Source organism: Zootoca vivipara, chromosome 13 (genome assembly GCF_963506605.1).
Source record: "Zootoca vivipara chromosome 13, rZooViv1.1, whole genome shotgun sequence".
NCBI classification, from domain to species: domain Eukaryota; kingdom Metazoa; phylum Chordata; class Lepidosauria; order Squamata; family Lacertidae; genus Zootoca; species Zootoca vivipara.
In genome coordinates this window covers 37,167,713-37,189,094 of record NC_083288.1, presented here as the reverse complement: position 1 = coordinate 37,189,094, position 21,382 = coordinate 37,167,713, and the positions used below count along the sequence as shown (strand labels likewise).

The window sequence follows — 21,382 nt, the reverse complement described above, 5'->3', positions numbered from 1 at the left end:
CAGAATTCTTTGTGAAAGGTGATGTGCGTTGAATGTGCTTTCAAGGTAATAGTGTGTACACAGCCATAATGCATGTTGCTTGCCCAGATGAAGGAGCAGTATGTGGGTGGGTGCATAGAAACCTCTGACTTTTTAAGGGGGAATCGTCCCTGTTGTAGAAAGCTTGCTCTATCTCATCTTTGTCTTTGGCCCCACCTGGAATGAGAAGGTGGCTTGCTCATGATTTTCATAGGGAACCCAGGAATTATGATTTCTCCACGTATCCCTTAGCACAAGCGTGGGGATTTTAGAAAAACGTTTGCCGGGGATACCAAGTCAGATTAATCTGAAATACTAGAAATTTGGATGGCTTCCATCAGAGCTGTCTTACCCATAGGCGCTAGGGGTGTGGGGCACCCAGGCGCTGGGCTCTCAGGGGCGCCAGGGCGAGAGTCCGGGACCTGAGAGTTGAGCCCAGGGAAGAGCCCACCCATTGGTTGGAGCGCTGCGGCGGGCTCTTCTGCTGCGCTGCGAGTTCGGGGGTGACTGAGCCAGCGAGACGCTGAGGTGGCTGGCCAGCTCCACCCTCCTGCACACCTGGGACTGGGCAACGGGTGGGGGGCAGGTGCCGGGCAGATCTTTGCACCCCAGCACCGCATATGCTTAAGACAGCCCTGGCTTCCATACACACCATACATGACTTCCCCCAAAGAATAATGGCCACTGTGGTTCATTCCCTGTGCTGGGAATTGTAGCTTTGGGGGGGGGGACAGCTATGGTTCCCATGATTATTTCAGGATGGGGAGCCCTTTGCTTTAAATGTGCTTTAGATGTATGGATGGCTTTTTTGCTGACAGATAATTTGGCAGTGTGCGGCGTAACCTTTTAATTATAGCAGTTGTGTGCTCAACACCGGAAAGGCACCTGGGGGCAAGGTGGGGAGGAGAATAAAAGCAGTTTTGTTTGTTTATTTATTAATTCATTGCATTTATTATATCCTTTCTTCCCTCCCAGGTGCAAAAGGCAGCATGCATGGTTGTCTCCCCTATTTCATGCTTCCCACAACCATGAGAGGCAGGTTATCCTGAAAGATGGTGAGGTGTCGTCCTGAGATGAATTTGGATTCAGATCTCCCTCGCACAAGTTCCAAACTCTAAGCACGAGACCAACTGTTGGTGCGCATTTGTAGTGATGCGAGTACAGTAGAGAGGGACTTTTGATCCATGAGCATCAAAGCAGCATGAAACATCTACAACATTTGTGCATTCGTGGGGCAATCCCCATAGTTTGCCAGCAGCTTGGTAAACAGCTATCCCTTGGCAGCTTGGGAGGGCTTGCTGAGCCAACATTACCTTGATAGTTCTATGATGGCTGCATAAGCCATCTGCACTACAGTGAGGGGCGTATACTTTGCACATGCACAGAGGCCATCACTCCCTCCAACAGCAAACTCAGTGTTCCCAGGCAAAGTTAAATGGAGCTGAAACAGGGGTCCCGAGAAATAAGAGTGACAGTTGGAAAAGAGAAGCTGAAAACCAAGCAAGGAGGGAGGTGGGTGAATTGTCTTGCTTGAGACCCTAGCAGCTTCTGCAGGAAGGCTGGACAGAAACCCTCCTCTTGGTGCATGTGCGGATACAGTGATATATTTTTTTGTGAGGTCCCACTTTTCTCTTTTTAAAGTTTCTCCAGAGGGTTCCAGACCTGAGCCCTGCTGGCTCTGAAAATAAGCCCCTGGTTTTGTTTATAGGACAGGGAGCTTCCTTGCTGGAAACAGAAATGACCATCCTGTGCAATTGCTCCAGGTAGCCCTAAATGCAAACTGAGCCGAGACTGGCGATCAAAACAGGGGTCCTCTCATCATTGAGCCCAGCACTGCAAAAGACCCAGAGTGACTGAGGTGGGCGCTCACTGGGTCCCCTTTGCCCTTTCCCTGCGGCTGCTGTCGGGCCACAGAGAGCGTTTCTTCACACAACAGGTGTCACCTGTTGCCAGCCGTCAGGGGCCCGCGCTGGATTTCACTGACGCGGCGGATCAGGTTCTGACCAGGGTATTTAAAGTCAGACATGCTCCCTGTCCTGCCCCCCTACTTTGGGCCCTGCCCCTTGGCACCACCCTTCGGCCCACCTTCCTCTGGAGCCCAACCAGCTTTGGAGTTGGAGCGAAAGGTCATGTGTGTGTGCATGCGTACGCGCACGCACACACACACACCAAGGAAAAAATGTGCAGATGTGTGCCCAATCTTCACTGTGGTTGGTATGTGCACAATAGGACGAGCATATGGGGGGTGAATGAATGATCAACACTGACCCCTCCTGGTTTTATGTGGAAAAGGACACCCTCATGGGGAATGCAAAAGCACAGGGCTGGGTAAGTGAGTGAAGCAGACAGAGGACAACGGGGTATTGTGGCATGCATGCACCTGTGTGCAAAAGGGAGAAATAAAAATGTGTGTTTGCTATAATAGATTTCTACAGGACGTATAGCCATATGTCTCAGAAAACATTTTGTACGAGCGTACGTTCAAATATCCGAGTGAAAAGGCCTGCAGATAACAAAAAGCACACTCTGCTTTTCTTAACACAAACCCTGGCCCAGTTCTTTCTTCCTCCCTGTGCATTTTAATGAGAAACTTGGTGATTTACAGCCTTAGGTGCCCTTCAGGGCAACATAGGTGTATTCTTCCCCTTCTGGTGTCTGTAGGGCAACATGAATGACTCCTGCAAGTTGGACATAGCAAGGAAGCAGATTTTGGCTGGACATTAGGGCATTAGAGGCACCTGGGCAGAGCTGTTTATCAGTGGTGCAGGCTGCCTCAGGCGGTGGTGGGCTCTTCTTCAGCTGAGGTATCGAAGCTGTTCCTCTGAAGGCTTCCTTGGTTACATCATTCCCGGTGGATTGTGCATTAAGCAAGGATGATCTCTAAGAACCCTTGCAGCCCTTTCAGGATTTTATGCATATCACATTCTGAGTGATACCCTCCAAGGACCGAGCTGTATGTGTGCGCCAGCCTCCCGACATTGCTGCATTTGGCAGTTGGACAGTACAGAGAAAGATGCCTCATGATTCAGAGCTGAAACACCCCATGTATGTCTGCTGAATTGGCTGCTCTTTCCCTTGCCCTTCTTTCCACGCAGGCCACTGCCGCGTCTCAGGTGAATGGCTCTGGATTCTTACACCTTGGCTGTGATATCCTCGGATCACTCCAAAACCAGACCCTGGTACGATTCCTTTGCTGGGAGCTGCATATGGTGTGGCTGGCTGGCTGGGTGGACGGGGTGAGCTCATAGGTCTTTCCCAGGCTCAGATTTCAGAGATTAATTCCAGGAGCAGCCGTGGACCTGACGCCACCGACAAAGATAGCACTTGTGGCCTGGGACAATGGGAAAGAGGCACGTCCCAGAGACAGCGAGGCCTGTGTGGAGAAGACACCAAAAAACATCTATTCTTCCAATCCCTACAACCTAGTGTTTCACACACACACACACACACACACACACACACACAATCAAAACCAGAAAAATATACACCTACGAGGAGTCCTGTAACCAAGACACTCTCCTCCTTGCACTCCTAATATCCTCCCATCCTGCAGCACTATGCAACTCCCCATTTATGTGTGTTCAAGACACATGCGACTGCGCATATGTCCATTGTCTCCTGAGACAGACAGATGCCAACTGGATTTTTTTTTTATGGGAGCTTCCCATCACATCAAAATATCTGTCCAATGTTTTTGTCACAAGTTAATAATTTTATTGCATTGGAGGAAAAATCACTACATAGCTTTTGCTATAAACAATATATGCTTTCCGCGTGGCTGAAAAGTAACAGCTAAGTTTGGGTCAGGGAGAAGCTTTGATCTCTCAGAGAAGTTTCCGGGCTTCTGGTCCTTGAGATCAGTGTCTGCCACCAGTTTCCGGCAGTGAGTACGAGGCTGCAAAGCCTGAGATGTCACAATGACCGTTGACCTTCAGGACAATCCTGTATTCAGACAAGCAATAACTGGTTCGGATGATTCCACCCTTCCGAAATCAGTTTTAGGTTTCCGCCTGTCTACTGGCAAGAGTTTCCAGGGGTTCAGGAGCCATTTGATCATTGTAGTGGTGTGTGCCCTCCTTCTCATTGGCTGGGATCCAGCCCGTACACCGCCCTTTGGTTGGCTGGAAGAGATTCGCGCTCCAGCTCCCAGAGGAAACGCCGCAGGCGTGTGAGTTGGCGATGGAGGGTGTCGTCTGACACAGGCTCTGAGAGGCGCAAGCGGAAACCGTCACATGGAAGGATCAGGGGCGGGTGGTCTGTGAAACTCTCAAATATGTCACCTGCGGGAAGAAAAGGCATTTCTAAAACAACAGGTGTGCTCAAGCTGCTCTAGAGGCTGCTGCACCCAGAGGATTAACTGGAAATTTCAGTGCCCTGCATAGATTAAAACATGTGAGGCCCACCCTGTCTGTCTCACGCCCGTCTCCCCGCTCCCAGCTGCTCCCTGGGCAACTGCACCAGTAGCTCTACTCTAAATGACACATGGATCACACCCTCTGGATGAGAGGTAGGGACAGAAATTGCTGCAGTTTGTGTGATCGTTTGTGGTCAGGTGTGGAAATCAGGCAAGCAAATGCAAGAAGCATTTGTTGTTCTTGTCGTTTTAGTCCGCAAATGATACAGATTTAGCTCAATAATACAATTGGCAAACCTCTCTCCACAATTAATGGCGTGCCCCCTTCCCTTGGGCTTTCTGGTGTTCCCTTTGCACTGAAATGGTGTGGAATTGTATATTAATTATGCAGACAGAGACGAAAAACATAATTTTTTGGCAGAAGCCAAACTGCAGCAGATACAGAACAGTGCTGATTGTCACAGATACCAGTCCAAATAAAAACAGCACTGCCTTCATACATTCCTAGTAAGGGACTATAGGAGAAACTGCTAATAAAATGAGATGTGAAATGCTTTCAATGTTCCAAATAGTTGAGCCCTGTGTGGGTCAAAAACAAAGCATCTCCTTGACTTACTATGTGCAATCTCATCTCTTTCGTTTTCAGGTGGGCTCCAGCATTCGGGAGACACTCGCCCAGGTCCCAGCTGGTAATTTGTGAGCACGTGCTGGAGCTGAGCCGGGGTCAGTGCCGGATAGTCATTTCTCATACGAGACCAGGATGTCTGTGTGCAGCAGGGAAAAGAGAGGTTAGCAATAAACCCTGGAAGAAAAAGACCCACCATTCTTCCTTAGCGGCTGCCATGACTGGCTAGCTCTTTCCCTATGCCAACCACAGCATTTACCTTAATAGGGGCAGAAACTAGACTTGATAAATCATGTGATAATTGACATATTAAAAGAATAACATTTCCTTACGAATGAAAAAATAGCCCTGAAGGAAGAAACAAACTTCCTTTGTATAGCCTTGCTGCATGCAGGCACCATCTTAAGAGAGGCATCCCTTCCTACCTATGTGTGGGAGAGGAAGGAACAGGGCTTTTCTTCAGCCAGAACTCTTCCCAGAACTCAGTTCCCCACCTCTCAGGTGGGCACCATAGCCATTCTAGGAGAAAGAGGGAGGTGTTCGTGGTAAGTTCTGGCACCTCTTTTTCTAGAAAAACAGCACTGGGCAGGAGGATGCCTCTTCTAAGATGGCAGCTGCCACCTGCAGTTTTGACAAGCACACACATTTTTAAAAGAAAAATTAAGATGTTGACTGCTTAACGAGAAAAGCCTTCCTTTTCTCAGTCAAGAGATTAAATTGATCTAAGCAGTTTATTGGCAAAACACTTTCCAAGTGTTAGCAGGAAGATACAGAAAGGCCACTTCATTGACACCATGCCTAGCTATATAAGGCACAACCGTTCACCCTATAGCTTTTACCCCTGTGACAGTGATAAACCAACTCAGTCCCAGACCGGAGTGGGCCCCAAGCAGATACAGGGTAGGAAGGTGCTTACAGAGCCAATGGATCCAGATTGGCTCATACAAACATGAATACTATTCTGCAACAAGATATCTGGGATTCTGCAACTTGCATATTTTATGCAAATTAGTATATCTGCATGTTGTTAAGGGTGGGTTTTTTTACATGAAGTATTTGACCTCTGCCAGATATAAGGAGGTATCAGCAGCAGGGCTGGCAACATAGCCAACACAATTGTACAAATGTCATGCTTCTGAGATGATTGCACACCCCCTTTTGCATCTATTTCCATAGGGACTAGATTTTTTTATTTTTTTTAAGGGAAAGTGAGAACCTCAAGGTACTGTTTTCTGAGCCCAACAGGAAAACTTGCATTGGTGTGGACTTGCATAAACCTGCACCTGTGTCCATTAAATCAGGCCTCCTTCTTGAACACAAAGCAAGGAGGGTGGGTGCTTCAAAATGTTGTTCATTTTTAATAGTCTCTCCAGCAAACTCTCATCTTAAAGAAACAGACCATAAAAAGGGGGGAGAAATGAAGCTTCCCTCTTCTGGCCTTCAGCCACCTCTTCCCAGATAAAAATGGTGACACCTAGTATTTGTGGTGTGTGCATGTGTGATTCTGATGCCCAAGAGTTGAGCCGCTGCCACCCTAGCCCTCAAGCCCCAAGAAGGGGAAACAATCACCTGAAGCAAGCTGGTTTTGGGCACACACAGTAAGTTGGCTGTGGTGCTGAGCTTGCGGAAGAATTCAGTTGCAATGTCCCCCAGGCCCACCCCTTGTAGCCAGTCCAGCACCAGGTCCAGGTTGGTTCGGATCTGCACCGCCTTGGCCCACTGGAATAAGGACTGGTGGGAGCTGCCTGGAAAAAGGGGAAAGCATGTTAAGAACATAGAGCCTGGGTGATCTTCCACCTTCCTCGGCAAACCGTCTTGGGATCCCCCTGCCCATCCCCCTCTGTTCTGCAAATGCTGAATGAGGGAGCCACCGCCCCAAGCCAGCCTGCTTGTTTCCTGTCCTGCTTGGGGGCAGCCCTGAACTCTGGGACAGGCAGGAAACAGCCTGCTTCCACCAGAGACCAGGACAGAAAATAGGAGGAAACAGGAGAGGGAGGGGGGAGGATTGTGAGGGGATTTGTTCTTCTCACTGGTCAGGAGCAACAAAGAGAGGTTTCAGGCATTCTCCCTGGGCATTTTTGCAATGTGAATAGGGAAAACTCTCCTGTTTGGAATGCTCACTCAAAATGTAACTTACAAGTGATTTATGCCTCACTGTGAAAACATTCTCAGATCCAGCACATATTATAACTCACTGCCTTGATCTCCACACACCCTGTGTCTCACTGGATTGTTCTTGCTTCTCAGAAGACCCAAGAGTCCTAGTCTGTCACACACTATCACTATTGTTCCGTTTAGCTCCTCCACACACTCAAGAATCACTTTCATACAACCTGTTTCACAGTGCATTCATCCTGATCTATGTGCAGGGAAGCTGTGACAATGTGAGGCTAGGCGGCATTAAGGCACAAGATGAGCCTGCTGGATCAGGCCAACAGACCCGTCTAGTCCAGCATCCTTTTCTCACAGTGGCCACCAGATGCCCGTAGTAAACCCACAAGCAGGACCTGTGCAAATGGGAGCGATGGGAGAGCATCCTTTAGCACCCTGCTCATTCACAAAATGGGCTATTGAGCCTTTCTTCTATTTCCCACCCTGAGAAGCCAGGAGCTTATTCTAGGCTCACCTCTCTCCATGAGAGTGTTAAAGAGCGAGGCATTGGAGAAGAAAAAGAGATATCCAAAGGTCTGCGAGACAAGGTCTGGGTGCAGGTCACAGTCACGGGTCAACTCGAGCGTGGCCTGGTAGATGGCAAGGGTCCCCTGGATTCCCTCTGGCATGTTGCTGAGCTCCGGCACGTGGGACAGGTCAGCTGTGGCCGTGAAGGGGTTACTGTCTAGCAAGGCAGGAAGAGCTGAGTAGAGAGTCTGCCGGGTGAGGAAAGGGATAAGAAACACAGGCTACTACAAAGGGTGGGTGGGAAGAGAAGGGGAGGCGGGGCGGGGGCTTTATCGTTGAGAGTTTGTTCACCCACCTTAGTGAGGTAGTACACAGATTGCTGAAATGTGGACATGATGACTTCGTCCAAGACCGCCATTGCCTCATCACACGTCTCCAAGTCACTGGAGAGCAATGCATTGTGGGAAGCTCCTGCAAAGATGGGGCAAGAGAGCAAGTCTCAGTGTGTAGTTACATCACAGGAAAGCAAACTGGTTGCGCAGTCATTTGCTCTCCAATGGGAACTGTAGCACTGTAGTGCATCTTTACTGCAGCTTTCTCAGCATCCTCCTTAAACTGTAATTCCCAGGATTCTCTGGGGGAGGCCTTGCCTGGCAAACTGGCATAATGCCTTATTCATCTGGTAACAGTGTATAGAGGGTCTTGAGAGTTATGTGATACGTCCCTCACATAAGGCTCCACAACAAAGCTTATGCAGAGGTTGGGCTATGTCCTGTCTTTACTGAGCATTTGTTTTGATTGGTTTGTGGGGAGATTTTGCGACAATGAGCATTCATCCTGATTTGTTTGTGGGTTGTTTCTACGTCTTCCCACTAATTATTTGTTCCTCCCATACATTTTAATGCATTTCCCTGTCACTTTAATAACTGTGAAAAATTTGTTCAATGTGCATTCCTTGTGCTAGCACGACAAGAGTGCTTCAGTCCATCTGAATTGTGCAAAACAAAATTTCCTGTTACATGCTTGAATCCCTCCTGCAAAATACTGACCGTCTGGAGGCACCCACAGAAACTATAAGCTTCCTTGCTGTTGGGACCCTTCCCCTTTCTGGAAAACCCAAACAGCCCTCAGTCATCAAGTTCTGACCCTCAGGGTCTTCCTTTATCTGTCTCTTCTTGGCCCTCTATTCTGATGTACGTCCTAGAGAACCCTGGTATCCTGACCAACAGCTACCCTTCCATTCTCCTCTCACCCCAGGGAATATTCAGGATTCTTGGCTCACCCTCCAAGTCCAGGTCCTTCTCAATGTCCAGGACTCTTTTCTGCACTAGGCTGAGCAACTCCATCGCGTTGGCCATCCAGAGCATCAGGGGGCGCAAGTCGGCAGCCACTTCCTCGATGCTGAGATTCCCCGATTCTCCTTTGTCCTGCTGGCTGCAGGGATCAGACAGCGCAAGGGGGATTAGCACACTGCCAAATGACAGGAGGGTGCTCTCACCTGCTGCCCAGAGGCAGCTGACTCTTGGCTGGGGCATTAAAACAACAGCTGGGCTGACTACTTGGAATTCAATCCATTCCACAAATTTTCAGAGTTCACACCGAGTTCAGGATTTCTTGACATATGTGAACTTTGCTTCAAAGGGACTTAGGTCTTCATTAATTGTGGATTTGCCTTCCACATTTGCAATGTTGCTATTGTACTGGCTATATTATTAAGGAGGACTTACTAATATGTTGTTACCTATGGACCTTTCTGGCTGCATTACAGTTGTTACTCATTTCTGCAGTGAGTACAAATTGCCTTCCCACAACTGAACTACCGCAATGGAGATGTTGCATTTTCACAGCACCCTTGACTGAATTATCTTTTTTGCATCACAGAAAATGCAGTTTGTCCCCAATTACAGTGTGCTTCTTCCTCTCCAGCAGTGGAGCATACATGCGCCGTTTGTTTTAATGGTGAACATAATACTGATATTCTCCTTCAGAAAATCTGCCTCCTCCTGCCATCCCATATCAGTTATGCTCTCCCCCCCCATCAAGTTATCATGCTATTGATTTTGAAATGGTATTTGCAGAAAGATCTATCATACAAAGGCCAAAATTAAAGTTTTTTCATAGAAGTGGATGGAAGGAGCTGACACATGCAAATATATTGGGAGGTAGTAACTTATACAAGAGTAGGAAGTGTTAAAGCTGCAGAAGGTTGGAAGGAACTAAACCAGGGAAGGGGGAGTCTGTGGCCTTCTAGATCAGAGTCCTTCAACCTGGATCCCTGGATGTTGTCAGGCTACAACTCCAATCATCTTGTCAGCTTAGTTTAGGCAATTGCCACCTTAGCCTTAAGCAATTGTCAGGGATGATAAGAGCTGTAGTCTAACAACATCTGGGGACAGCACTGCTCTAGATGTTTGGACTCCAAATCCCCAGCTTGCAGGGCCAATAATCAGGGACAATCTTGTTCAGTTCCCTCAGCCCTGAACTAAACAATACACAAGGATGTCTTCACCTGCAAGATAATTTGTCATGCATCACACAATATTTCTTCAGTTGCTAGTCACCTGATATTTGTCTCTTTATGTCAAAAGTAACTTCTTCACTAGACCACTACGTCAAATAAAGCGGAGCAAACTGAAGCTTAGAAAGTCTGTAGCTCCCTCAGAGACAGTGATGCCTCTACAGCAAACAGCACAATGGGCATTTTCAATTTAACACCGGGAGTCCAAGGACTCCCGGTGTTAAATTGAAAATGCCCTTTGTGCTGTTTGCTGTAGAGGCATCACTCTACCCCTGCACCTTTATGGTGAAATCCCCAAGTCGCTGGCATCAACCCCAACCCAATTTAATACCAGAATGTATCCATGAGGACTGCATTCAGACATGGCAACTTCAAGAATTCATCCTAGGAAACAATTTAACAGTTTGACAAAAACTAAGATAAACTGCTCAGATTCTAAGTATAGCACCTCCCAAACATCTTGCGAGATGCGGAACAACACCTTCCGGAAGCCAAATATGAGACATACTTTAGCTCTTACTTACTTTTCCGGCTGTCTATCTCCAATCTCTTTTATCTTCTCCTGAGAAGAATATGAAAAAAATAAAATGAATTATGGAGGTTTGGAACCCAACACAGAGTAGCCTCGAGCCCTTTCCATGCCTGAAAGCCAAAGGGAAAGAAGTCCATGGAAAACAGGTACTGAAGGAACTGATGGGGAAAATCTATTTCCTTTCGTTACATTTACAACTTCCTCTTAGGAACTCAGAGTTTCCTACATGCTCTCTCATACCAGCTCCAATTCTGCTTAGCTAGAACTACTTTAGTTGCCTTTAGGGAGAACTTAAGGGCTAGAAGGATCCATGTTTTTACAAATGCTGGATTCCTTCCATGCCATGTCTTATTATCAACTCCATCTTACAGCTTACATACACAGACCTACATAAAGGGCATCAGAACTGGATATGGAGGTGGAGGGGATACAAGGGAAGGACGTCAAAGCGGCCCAAAGGTCATGAACTGAACTGCGAGTCACTTACCCAAACAGCCTCCTTGACCAGCTGAGCGATTCTGGCTATCAACCTGGGGAGGTGTCCTGGCTCCAGCTCCCGGGCGGCATGTTCCAGGCAGAGCCCAAAGAGGAAGGCAGGGCCCAACCTGCAGTTTGGCACCTCCTGCAGCCTCACAATCTCGGCCAAGAGTGCCTCCTGCTCCTGGGGCCGGTAGCGCAGCTGAGGTTCTCGGCTCTTGAGGTAGGCCCGGAAAGCTTCCTGGCGCTCCTGCAGGGAACGGCCGCAGGCCTGGCACGCCAAGGCCCCCACCAACCCTGGGGACACCCAGGCCTTGGGCAGCCAGGCCGGCGGCGCAGCTGCAGCTCGTGGGTCCTTGTACATGAAGAGGAAGTGCTGCCCCATTCCCAGCAAGTCCCCGGGAGCCAGCTCGACCTGGCGATGGAGTGGGGCACCGTTGTGGGTTATCAACGCTCCCCGGAAGGGCCGCACCATGGCCGAGCCCCGGGGCTGGCTGGGGTCTGCGGGGGGCACCGAAGACACAACACAGCAGTGGCGCGGGAGGATGTCTGGGGCGCTCAGGAACGTGTCCACATAGTTGGAGTGGTCCGGAGCCGGGCAGCGCTCAGGGCGGCCAAAAATGTGTCGGCGGCGTGTCATCACGTGGATTACAAACTCCTGTTGGTGAAAGAGAGAGAAGGGAATAGAGCAACACAGGAAGAAAAGATCAGCTGCAGTGGTTGCTATTCCTGCTAGTGGCCCTGAGTTACCCCAAGCGCATGTGGGGCACTCGGCTGAAGCATTGGCCCTTTAGGCCAGAGGTGGGAAACCTTTTCAGTCCCTTCAGTCCCTTCCTTAAGGGTGGGCCCACACCAGTGGTGGGTGGAGCCAGAGGCAAAAGGGATGGAGCAACAGATGCAACAGAAACAAATGAAGATGAGGCTTTGGAGGGGTAAGAGATCCTCTGGGTGCTCAAATAGTCACAGGTCAGTTGTAGTGTGGCTGGTGCAACAATTAAAAGATCCACTGTGGGCTCATTCACACTTCCTTTTAAACACAGGTCTAGGATTTCCAGGTCTGTGCCTGAGCAGGTTTTATTTTGCCCCATAGCTTTCCCCAGAAAAACCTGCATTTTACCACTGAATCCACAGAAAACCCACTTGATGTTTGCTCCAATTCAGCTGTAAAATGGGGGGTCCCCCCCAGGGAAAACAGCAGAAGTGGGGGAAATGCTTGGACACAGACCTGGAAATCCCAGTCCTGTGCCTAGAAACTCAGCACAAAAGGAAGTGTGGATGAGCCCTAAGTCACCACAACAGAGGTTTTTATACTGGTGGCTCAGATGTGGCTCACTTGGAAGGAGGAGGCTTCCCACCCTCTCCCATGTAAATGTATGGGAAATCACCCTCCCTTTTCTCTAAGAGGTTGCCTGAACTAAACTTGAAGAAAGTTTATGGATCATCTTGACTTCACTCAGGCTTAGGTTACACCTGAATCTGAATGAGGTGGTAGGCTGCAGTGAGAGCATTCTGGGCTGTACCGTTTTTAGATCGCATCAGAATGTGTGTGTGTTTGCCTTTCTCTGTGGCCTGACACTGAAGTGTCCTGCTTGGGTCATTCATTCCTATTTGCTCCACAGGCCTCAATGTAGAAGAGTCTGTCAATTTCAGTTTCTCCCAGTTTTCTTTTTCTTTTCTTTCTTTCTTTCTTTTTTTGCTTTACACATTTCTGCAGTAGTTTGTGATTTCTTTTTTTTTAAAGCCTTCACAAAAATTGTCAACATGTGAGTGCACGTTTCTCCAAATATGCACAGTTTCCCTATGCAATTTCCCGTGAGATACACAGTTTCACCAGAATTTTTGCCAAATATAATGCTTATTTATTTATTTATTTATTACTAATACACACTTTTTTAATACTTTCCCTTCATAGACACATGCTTGTACACATTATTTGGCTAAAGAACTGCATCACAAAATTCAGACAAGTGCAAATTTTGAAGGATAGCTGTGTTTCAGTTTGCACGTGGTTTCAGAAAGTGTGAATCTGTTAAGTCTGCATCCAGATCCAAAGTGGATTGAATTTCTTCCCTACCCCTAGGCAGATCCCTCTTTATTTAATTTTGCTCTCTTTTCCTGGCAATATGGGATAATAGAGAGGGGAAGAGTGGCTGACAGGGGTGGGGGTGAGGGCAACCAACCTTCCTTCAGCAGAAGTTTCTAGTATTTTCCAACTCTATGTTGACATGGAACCTGAAGGACACTGAACCCCACAGTCACTCAGCTTCATCAAAACCATAGAGTTTGAAAAGACGAGAGCTGCCCCAATCTTCCAAGCAGGAAAGTACCTACCTGCTTTTCATTGTAGCCCAACAACTGTAGGAAATAGGGGTGCTCTGTTGGTGGTTGTATGAGGCACTGTGAGAGCTGCTCCAAGTTGGCCACATCCATGGCCTCTGCTTCAGATGCTGGGGGGGCCGCTGTGCCCTCGGCCCCCTCCGCTGCCTTCAGTCGTGACTCCTCAGCCAGACCCGCTTCCTGTGGTTCCCCAACCGCCATGCTCAGCACTCCTTTGCGGTCCCTGCGGCGTTTTGTGCTGAGATTCATCTCGCTGATGCTGCGGCGGAGGGAAAGGTTGTCCGCCCTCTCTTTGGGGGCCACATGGCCTCCTGAAGCGGCCCGAGAGCGGCGAGATTGTTGCCGACGGGCCTGGGAGATACCTACAAGAGGCAGGGAGAGAAGGCAAGCAAATCTAATATATGTGTATAGTCGTGCAAAATAAAAGCAATGCCCTTACCTAACCGATATATTTTGAAAAATCTCCCAAGTTGGGGGCCCATGGAAGGGAAGGAGTACTGGGAAATATCCAAGCAGTTTGGGGAAAAAATAATTTTGTCACACTTCCCCTTTGATATCTTTGTATACAAGGAGCTGGAATTCTGTCTCCCTTTCAATTAGTTAAGGACTTTTGCTCCATTTACATGTATGGAATGTGTGAAAGGTGACCACATTAGTCTGTTTCCCCTTGCAGCTGCCTGTGTGTCCACATTCCAATATAAAGAAAATTGTTCTTGTAAAAAAGGTAACGTGTGAGTACTTAGGAATCCAATGTATGCAATGTATGTTTGTTTATTGGAAAATCATAAATAAAACTTAGAGAGAGAGAGCACTCTTACTTAGCCCTCAGTATCTGGTACTCAGAGAGGTATAATGCCCTTGAATATACTTTCAGCTGTCAGCACTAATGGCCATTTATTAATCTATCCCCCATGCACTGGCCTCAGCCTTTTTAGAAGCCCTCCAGATGTTTTGGACTTCAGCCCTCCAGATGTTTTGGACTACAATTCCCATCTTCCCCGACCACTGGTCCTGTTAGCTAGGGATCATGGGAGTTGTAGGCCAAAACATCTGGAGGGCCGCAGTTTGGGGATGCCTGAACTAAACTAAAGACCATCACCACATCATATTGTGGCAAAACAAATTCCACATGCTAATTAAGCACTTGACAATGCAGTTGCTTAGCCTCTTTGCAGCAGCAAAGCTTTTTGATCTCTTCCTGACAAATCATAAGTTCTAGAAACCTAACTGGATGGTTGTCAGGGGTTCTTGCGACTACTCTAGAGTAACGATGCTCCGCATGCTTGTCTTTAAGCAGCTTTTTATTAGTGCAGGCTATTTACAGTGAGCTGGGTATGTACAACATGTCTGCTCAGTCCGATGCAGAATCCGGCACTGAACCGCCCCTTGACTTCTTCCAGCATAAGAGTCTTGGGACAGCAAACCTCCTTCCCCGCCTTCTCCTGCGTAATTCCGGAACCGGAGGAAAGGGTCTACGCTCCATGTTTTCCTTCTCCACCCTTTCCCCCCTCTCTCTTCCTCCCTCCTGTGTCGCAGGGGCTCTCTCGTGCTGCCAGAGCCATGGCCCTCTCTCCCCACTTCCTGGCTGCTTTCCTCAGCGTCCTCGCTGCCATTGCTGCTTGGGGAGGAACTGCTTCTGATGATAGGGGGAGGTTCTCTGTACTCTTTTCCCCTTACAATGGTAAATGAAATGAATGAAAGCCAAGCTTCTAAAGAACTTGAAAACACCATGAAACCCTAGAGCAGAAATTGAGACCTAGGACCCAGAAGAGCATCTATTGACAGTTCCCTGGAAGCCTCACCCACTGCCAACAACCCTGCACATACCAGACCCATCGCCATCTTCGCTTTCTGCCATCCTCTCCACATCACATCGCCGGCGGATCTCAAAACGGCGTGTGCAGCCGGTCTTGGGTTTCCACACATCCTGCAGCACGAGCGGGCGTTCAGAATCGCCTACTGCACGAAGATACTGGGCCTGCCAGGAGCCATCTGTGCTGTGGATGTTGCCAACCACGTCGCATAAGACATACGCATCTTCGGCATTGGCCTGTGCCACGCCGTAGCGCTCGAGCGCCTCCTGCACCAGCTGCCGGGCAGTGGAGCGCGCTGTGGCCAACACACTCTTGTAGTTGGCACCTGTGGAGATGTCGCCTCCATAGATTTTCAGGATCCCTGGCACTTCTCCTTGAGACGGGGGCTCAGCTCGGTCTTCGGGCAGTGGGTCAATGAGATCGGCCAGTTTCTTCTCACTGGCCCAGCGACCTCTGCCCCCGCTGGTGGGCACTCCAGCCCCACCCCGCTGGAAGAGTGTTGAAAGCCTCTTGTGTCGACTGGCCTTATTCTTGGTGGCCGGGCGCATCTCCACAGGCTCACTGCCACGGCTGGCTGTATCCGAGGATGTCGATCTGTGAAGAGGATAGACAGACTCAAAGAGACAGCAAGGGTGGCACCACAATGACAGGATGATGCAGCGGCCAAGCTGCTGGGTTCAGAGGTGGGAGATCTACCGTAACAAACTTGCTCTGCCTCAAAGCTTGTTGGGCAAGTCATAAGAATATAAGAAGAGCCTGCTGGATCAAGCCAGTGGCTCTTCAAGTCCAGCATCCTGTTCTCACAGTAGCCACCCAGGCACCTATGAGAAACCCCAAAGCAGGACCCAAGTACAAGAGCACTCTCCCCTCCACCCCCTTGGTTTCCAGCAAAGTCATCTCTCCCCTTAAACAAGTCACCTTCTCTCTGGCACATAGTCAGAAATTTTATGGACAGGCAGCCTTGGAGGACGGCAGGAAAGTTTCACAAGGATAAGATGAGTTAAATTATGATGTAGCCTGCTCAAGTAGAATCATAAATAGTGATCATAAATAGTGCCCTCCCCTACTGTGTCACTGCAAGGCTAGGAGGGAACATTTCAGTAATTTGGCAAAAAGGAGCCAAGTATAGGGCAAACTTACTAGAGGGTTAGTACTCAAGGTTGCTGGTACATGCCCCCCCCATTTACTCACCAGCTTCATGATGACATCATGCATTAGTTGTCATCATGAAGCCAAATAAGAGTGAGGGCAATTCTTCCTGCCCTCACTTTGGAGTTTGGTGGGTTAAAGAAAAATGGTGCCCACCAGCAGCTGAAATTTCTGCAGGTGTGATCACTGCTGCTGCCAGGATCAGGAAATGGCTGGTGCCAAAACAAAGGTGAAGGGGGACAGTTTAGCAATACTTAGGCTTGCCATATTTCAAAAAGTTAAATTCCTGACACCCGCATTAAAGAAACCCACCAAAATTGATTTTAAGCTTTTTGAGCTATTTCTGCTCCTGCCATACATACGATTCGGCAAAATTCTCCTGATGGCACTTTTACACCTGAAAACCAGGATATGTCAGGAATTTTCCTGATGTAAGGCAAGCTTCACTTCTGAGTAAATAAGTTATGAGAAGTTCTTGCTCAATTCTGATTGCAAATTAGTTTTTGTCTGTTTTGCTCATTTTACCCAAGCCCCAGAGAATGTTCGTTCATTGCAGTCCCCATTTCATTAGCACAGATCACACATTTGTGTTCTGCTGTGTGCTTTGTCTACTAAAATATTCCATACGATTTCTGAATGGATTAACTTTGAATCCCCCTGTAACGTAGCCCTGGCACATGATGCTTCCCTGAATGCTGCACAACTGGGCAAAGGCTACAGTGCATGTACACAGCTTAGTCTGAGGTGAGAGCCAGTGGTGGCATGGAATGCACAGCTGCTAATTGCCAATTACTGTTAGGGATTGCAGTTATGCAAATAGATGTGAGAACTGGATTGGACTGATGTCAGAAAGGCACAGAAGTCCACATACACAGACCACCCTGCTGTAGTTTTCTTCTCTGAATTATTGAGAGGTGATTTCTCATGTCCCAGGGCTGTGAATCTTCTTAACAGTTGCACTATTTTCATGGTGCCTCTTTTGCCTGATCGAGTAAGTGCTTTAGGCAGACCGACAAGCAACAGAACGACCTATGTACCAACAGTGAACTCATTCTTCAGGTACCTATTCATATATAGCCAAAATGGCACCATCCGTGTTGGAGGAGGAGGCACCAGCAGGCTTGTGGAATCCTTAAGGTTTGCAAAAATACAAAGAAATCTTAATTGAAAAACCCCTAAAAAGAGGGGGACAGGGACAAGGACAGGGGAGCAAAACAACAAGACAGTGATCAGTCTAGCTGGACCCCAAAAGGCAGTCACTTACTTGACAGACCCTACACTAGGCCACCTGCGTCCCAGCTTGGCAAAATGTTTCTTTGGGGAGTTGATCCAAAGGCCAACAGGAAAGTGAAGCTTCCCAAAGCGGGGGCTCCCGTCTTTTCGCTCATCCGAAAACATGATCACAGGGACCTAGAGCCTTTGACAGGTGAATATGCGCGCGGAGAGGGGGGGAGAGAGAGAGAGAGAAAGAGGCGTAAAATTATTTATTTATTTATTTATTTATTTATACATACATACCCCACCCATCTGGCTGGGTTTCCCCCGCCAATCTGGGCAGCTTCCAACAAATACCAAAATACATTAAAATATCACAGATTAAAAACTTGCCTAAACAGGGCTGCCTTTAGGTGTTTTCTAAATGTCAAGTAGTTTTTTATCTCCTTGACCTCCGATGGGAGGGCGTTGCACAGGGCGGGCGCCACTACCGAGAAGGCCCTCTGCCTGGTTCCCTGTAGCTTTGCTTCTCGCATTGAGGGAACTGCCAGAAGGCCCTCGGTGCTGGATCTCAGTGTCCGGGCTGAACAATGGGGGTGGAGACGCTCCTTCAGGTATATAGGACCGAGGCCGTTTAGGGCTTTAAAGGTCAGCACCAACACTTTGAATTGTGCTCGGAAACGTACTGGGAACCAATGTAGGTCTCTTAGGACCGGTGTTACGTGGTCTCGGCGGCTGCTCCCAGTCACCAGTCTAGCTGCCGCATTCTGGATTGATTGCAGTTTCCGGGTCACCTTCAAAGGTAGCCCCACGTAAAATAAGCAGACCCGTGCATCCTGTCCATCTACATTTGTCACAAGAAACAGCTGAACATTTCAGCTTTGATTGATTGTACTTTCTTTAAAAACACACAGGCAACCCCAAACAGCATGCTTCTTCTAGGCTTTATTTCCAAGTGCCCTGAATCTGGGGAGAGGAGAACAAAATTTCTATGCACCACCACTGAGCCAAAGGAGGAGATGACAGCATGGCCCATCAGAGATCTGCAATATGGAATTTCAACTGGCCAGAGCAGATCACATGATGAGGTCCAACACCTATAAAAGCTTCCAGTCAGGTTGGTTCTTTGGTTTGAGCAAGAAGCTTGGTGGTGTCCTGTGCCACAGACTTCCTCTTTCTCTACCTTTCTCTTACCTGGCCACACCAAGCCTTGTTTTGACTTGCTCCCTGGATATCATTAAGGCCTGCCAGGCCATATATTGTAGAATCCTAGAATTGTAGAGTTGGAAGGGACCACAAGGGTCATCTAGTCCAACCCGCTGCAATGCAGGAATGTTTTGCCCAATATTGGTCTCAAACCCAAAACCCTGGGGTTAAAAGTCTCATGCTGTACCAACTGAACTATTTTTGAGGAGAGAGAGGCAGGGGGCAGGGAATAGTTTTAGAGCAGCCAAAATTTAAACACAGTTAGCCTAAAATTATATAAGAGTGAAATCTGATCCCTGGCCAATGGAACCTTGGGGCAACTGCCACATTCACAGCCCTGTAGTGCATGTCAGCTGAGGCAGAAGGTGGGAAGCAGGCAAGGACCTTGCTTCCCAAGCAAGGCGGAGAGCTTTAAAAGCTATTTTTGCATTGAGTTTTCCCAATCTAAGAAGAGGTTTTAAGATTTCCACCTTGCTTGCATTTAATTTGTGGGATCTCAGCAAGTCAAATACACTTAAGATGCAATCATACTGTATAATTTTCTTTTATTTTAATGTTATGCTTTTGATTGGCGGTTTTCTCATGGCACTGTGATTAATTTCCCAGAGAACACACTCGCTCACTTTGCTTCATGGGGAGAGCTGCCTGGTGGAGTTCAAGCCCAGATCAAAGTGGCAGCAGAGGCACCAGGCCTGTACTTCCACCCTGACCACGAGGGGTGAGTCAGAGGCCCTGAATCGAACAGTTACGTCAACAGGAAAAGCAGGAAAAATGAATTGAGGGGTTAGGATAGCTTGAAGCCACACCTCACAAAGGTACCCTCTAAGCTACTGGGTTGTTAGGAGATGGGACACAATGAAGGAAAGCAATAAACACATCAACTCATAGCCCATTCCCGCCCTACCTCCTGCTTCTCCATCATAATCAGTAGGGTCCTCTCCAAAATACTGAGTCCTAATTCTTTAACCCTCTAGAATTCTGGTGTCTGACTTCTTTTCGTCTCCCCATAAGAAAACCCATGAGTTTTGGCTCTCATCACCTCTAACTGTAACCAGGGACAACACAAACCCTTCTTTGGTGCCAGAGGGAGAAAACCTAAATGGTGCTCCACTCCTCCACTCCCACCCCATCTATCCAACATCTGCTGCTTTATAAAGGTACATCTAAATCTGCCCCTCCAATCAGAATGCTTCACCCTGCCTAACGTTAGGGCCGGAGCAGACTGTAAACTTGCACATCTCGCAGAGAACCGAAGCGTCTCCTTTCTCCACACTATCAGGAGCTTTCTAGAGGCAGAAAGAAAGAGAAGGCAGGAGGGCCTGAACACTTTATATACTGAAATAGAATCTATCAAGCAGGTAAATCAGAAGCAAGGAGCCAGGTCTCCTGGGTTCCCTGAGAGGTGGTTTTGGGCATAAGAAGGAAGGCCAAAGACAGATCTCTTTGGGTTCTCTTTGCATGAGATTCAATGGGCAGAAGAGGAAACGAGTTCAGCACACATTTTCCCACCTGTTTAATGTCCCTCCCCAGTTTTGAATTCTGTAGCTTTGCCGCATGTTTACCTGTTCCACAGGGTGTCCCCAGGTGCTGCAGTCTCCCACTGTCACCCACTCTCACGCATCCAGCAGGCCAGGCTGCATCTCCCACTGGGGTATGATGGCCACTCTCAGCTCTGGCGTTCCTGAGTGTGCTGTGTGCAACTTAAGTCCAGCGATGACTGCGCACGGATTTCCCGTGCCTCTGGTCATTCACACACAGGAGGTGGGGCAGGAAAGAGAGGTGGGGGGGGGCAGGAAACTGACTGGGAAGCAGGGCCTCTCCCAAGAACCGGGGAGGGGGCAGGAGCAGGGAGTGGGGCAGACAGGCTAATAAGACATCTGAACTAGCAAGAGCAGGAAGCCCCAGGCAGTTAAACAGAGGTGGGGAGGGGATAGATTTAGAAAATCAGAAGTTGGGGTGTGCGGTTTTTGACATTTGATGGCTTTGCTGTCATCAGTGAGGCCTACAGGCAGAGTCATTTGGCCTTGAGGAAAGCTATGTGAAAAGCCTGCATAGTTTGGCTCCTCAGAGCTGGTTGTATCCCTCCACTACCATGTGCAGGATTCAGCTTTGTGGCATGCTGCTAAGGTTGCCAACATTTTAACCAGCCACTGTAGTTGTGCCTATGCTATGAAGATATGGGCAGATTGGCAAGATTCTCAAAGCGATTTACAAAAACTGTAAAACTGAATGCAATAAATGCAATAGTAAAGATCAAAATAGGGTAGATACCTTGGGAAACAGCCTTAGGGACAGCCTAGTGAAGCCTTCCCTAACCTGCTGCCTTCCAGATGTTTTGAACTACCACTCCCATGATGGCTAGTGTGTATATGTTGTTGGACTCTGATTTCCGTCAGGCCCAGCCAACATGGCCAAAGGATGGGTATTATGGGAGTCATAGAAATCAGGAGCCATATGCTCCACTTAGATCCCCACTGTTCAGGAAAAGCAAAACTAATTGCAAGCTAAGGAAAAACAG

At 48.3% G+C, this 21,382-nt stretch overlaps 1 protein-coding gene across 1 annotated transcript; it reads right to left on the bottom strand.

Annotated features, from left to right (window-relative positions):
- Positions 1–3,477: 3,477 nt before the first annotated feature.
- RASIP1 (Ras interacting protein 1) lies at positions 3,478–20,569 on the bottom strand. Its single transcript, XM_035136565.2, has 12 exons — positions 20,427–20,569; positions 17,708–17,860; positions 15,308–15,888; positions 13,475–13,842; positions 11,154–11,801; positions 10,659–10,696; positions 8,899–9,050; positions 7,972–8,087; positions 7,624–7,864; positions 6,567–6,742; positions 4,989–5,136; positions 3,478–4,298 (listed from the first exon to the last, which is right to left on the bottom strand). Exons 2-12 carry the CDS (start codon positions 17,839–17,841, stop codon positions 4,099–4,101), a joined length of 2,802 nt encoding a protein of 933 aa, XP_034992456.2. The 5' UTR covers positions 17,842–17,860; positions 20,427–20,569; the 3' UTR covers positions 3,478–4,098.
- Between the last annotated feature and the right edge of the window lie 813 nt (positions 20,570–21,382).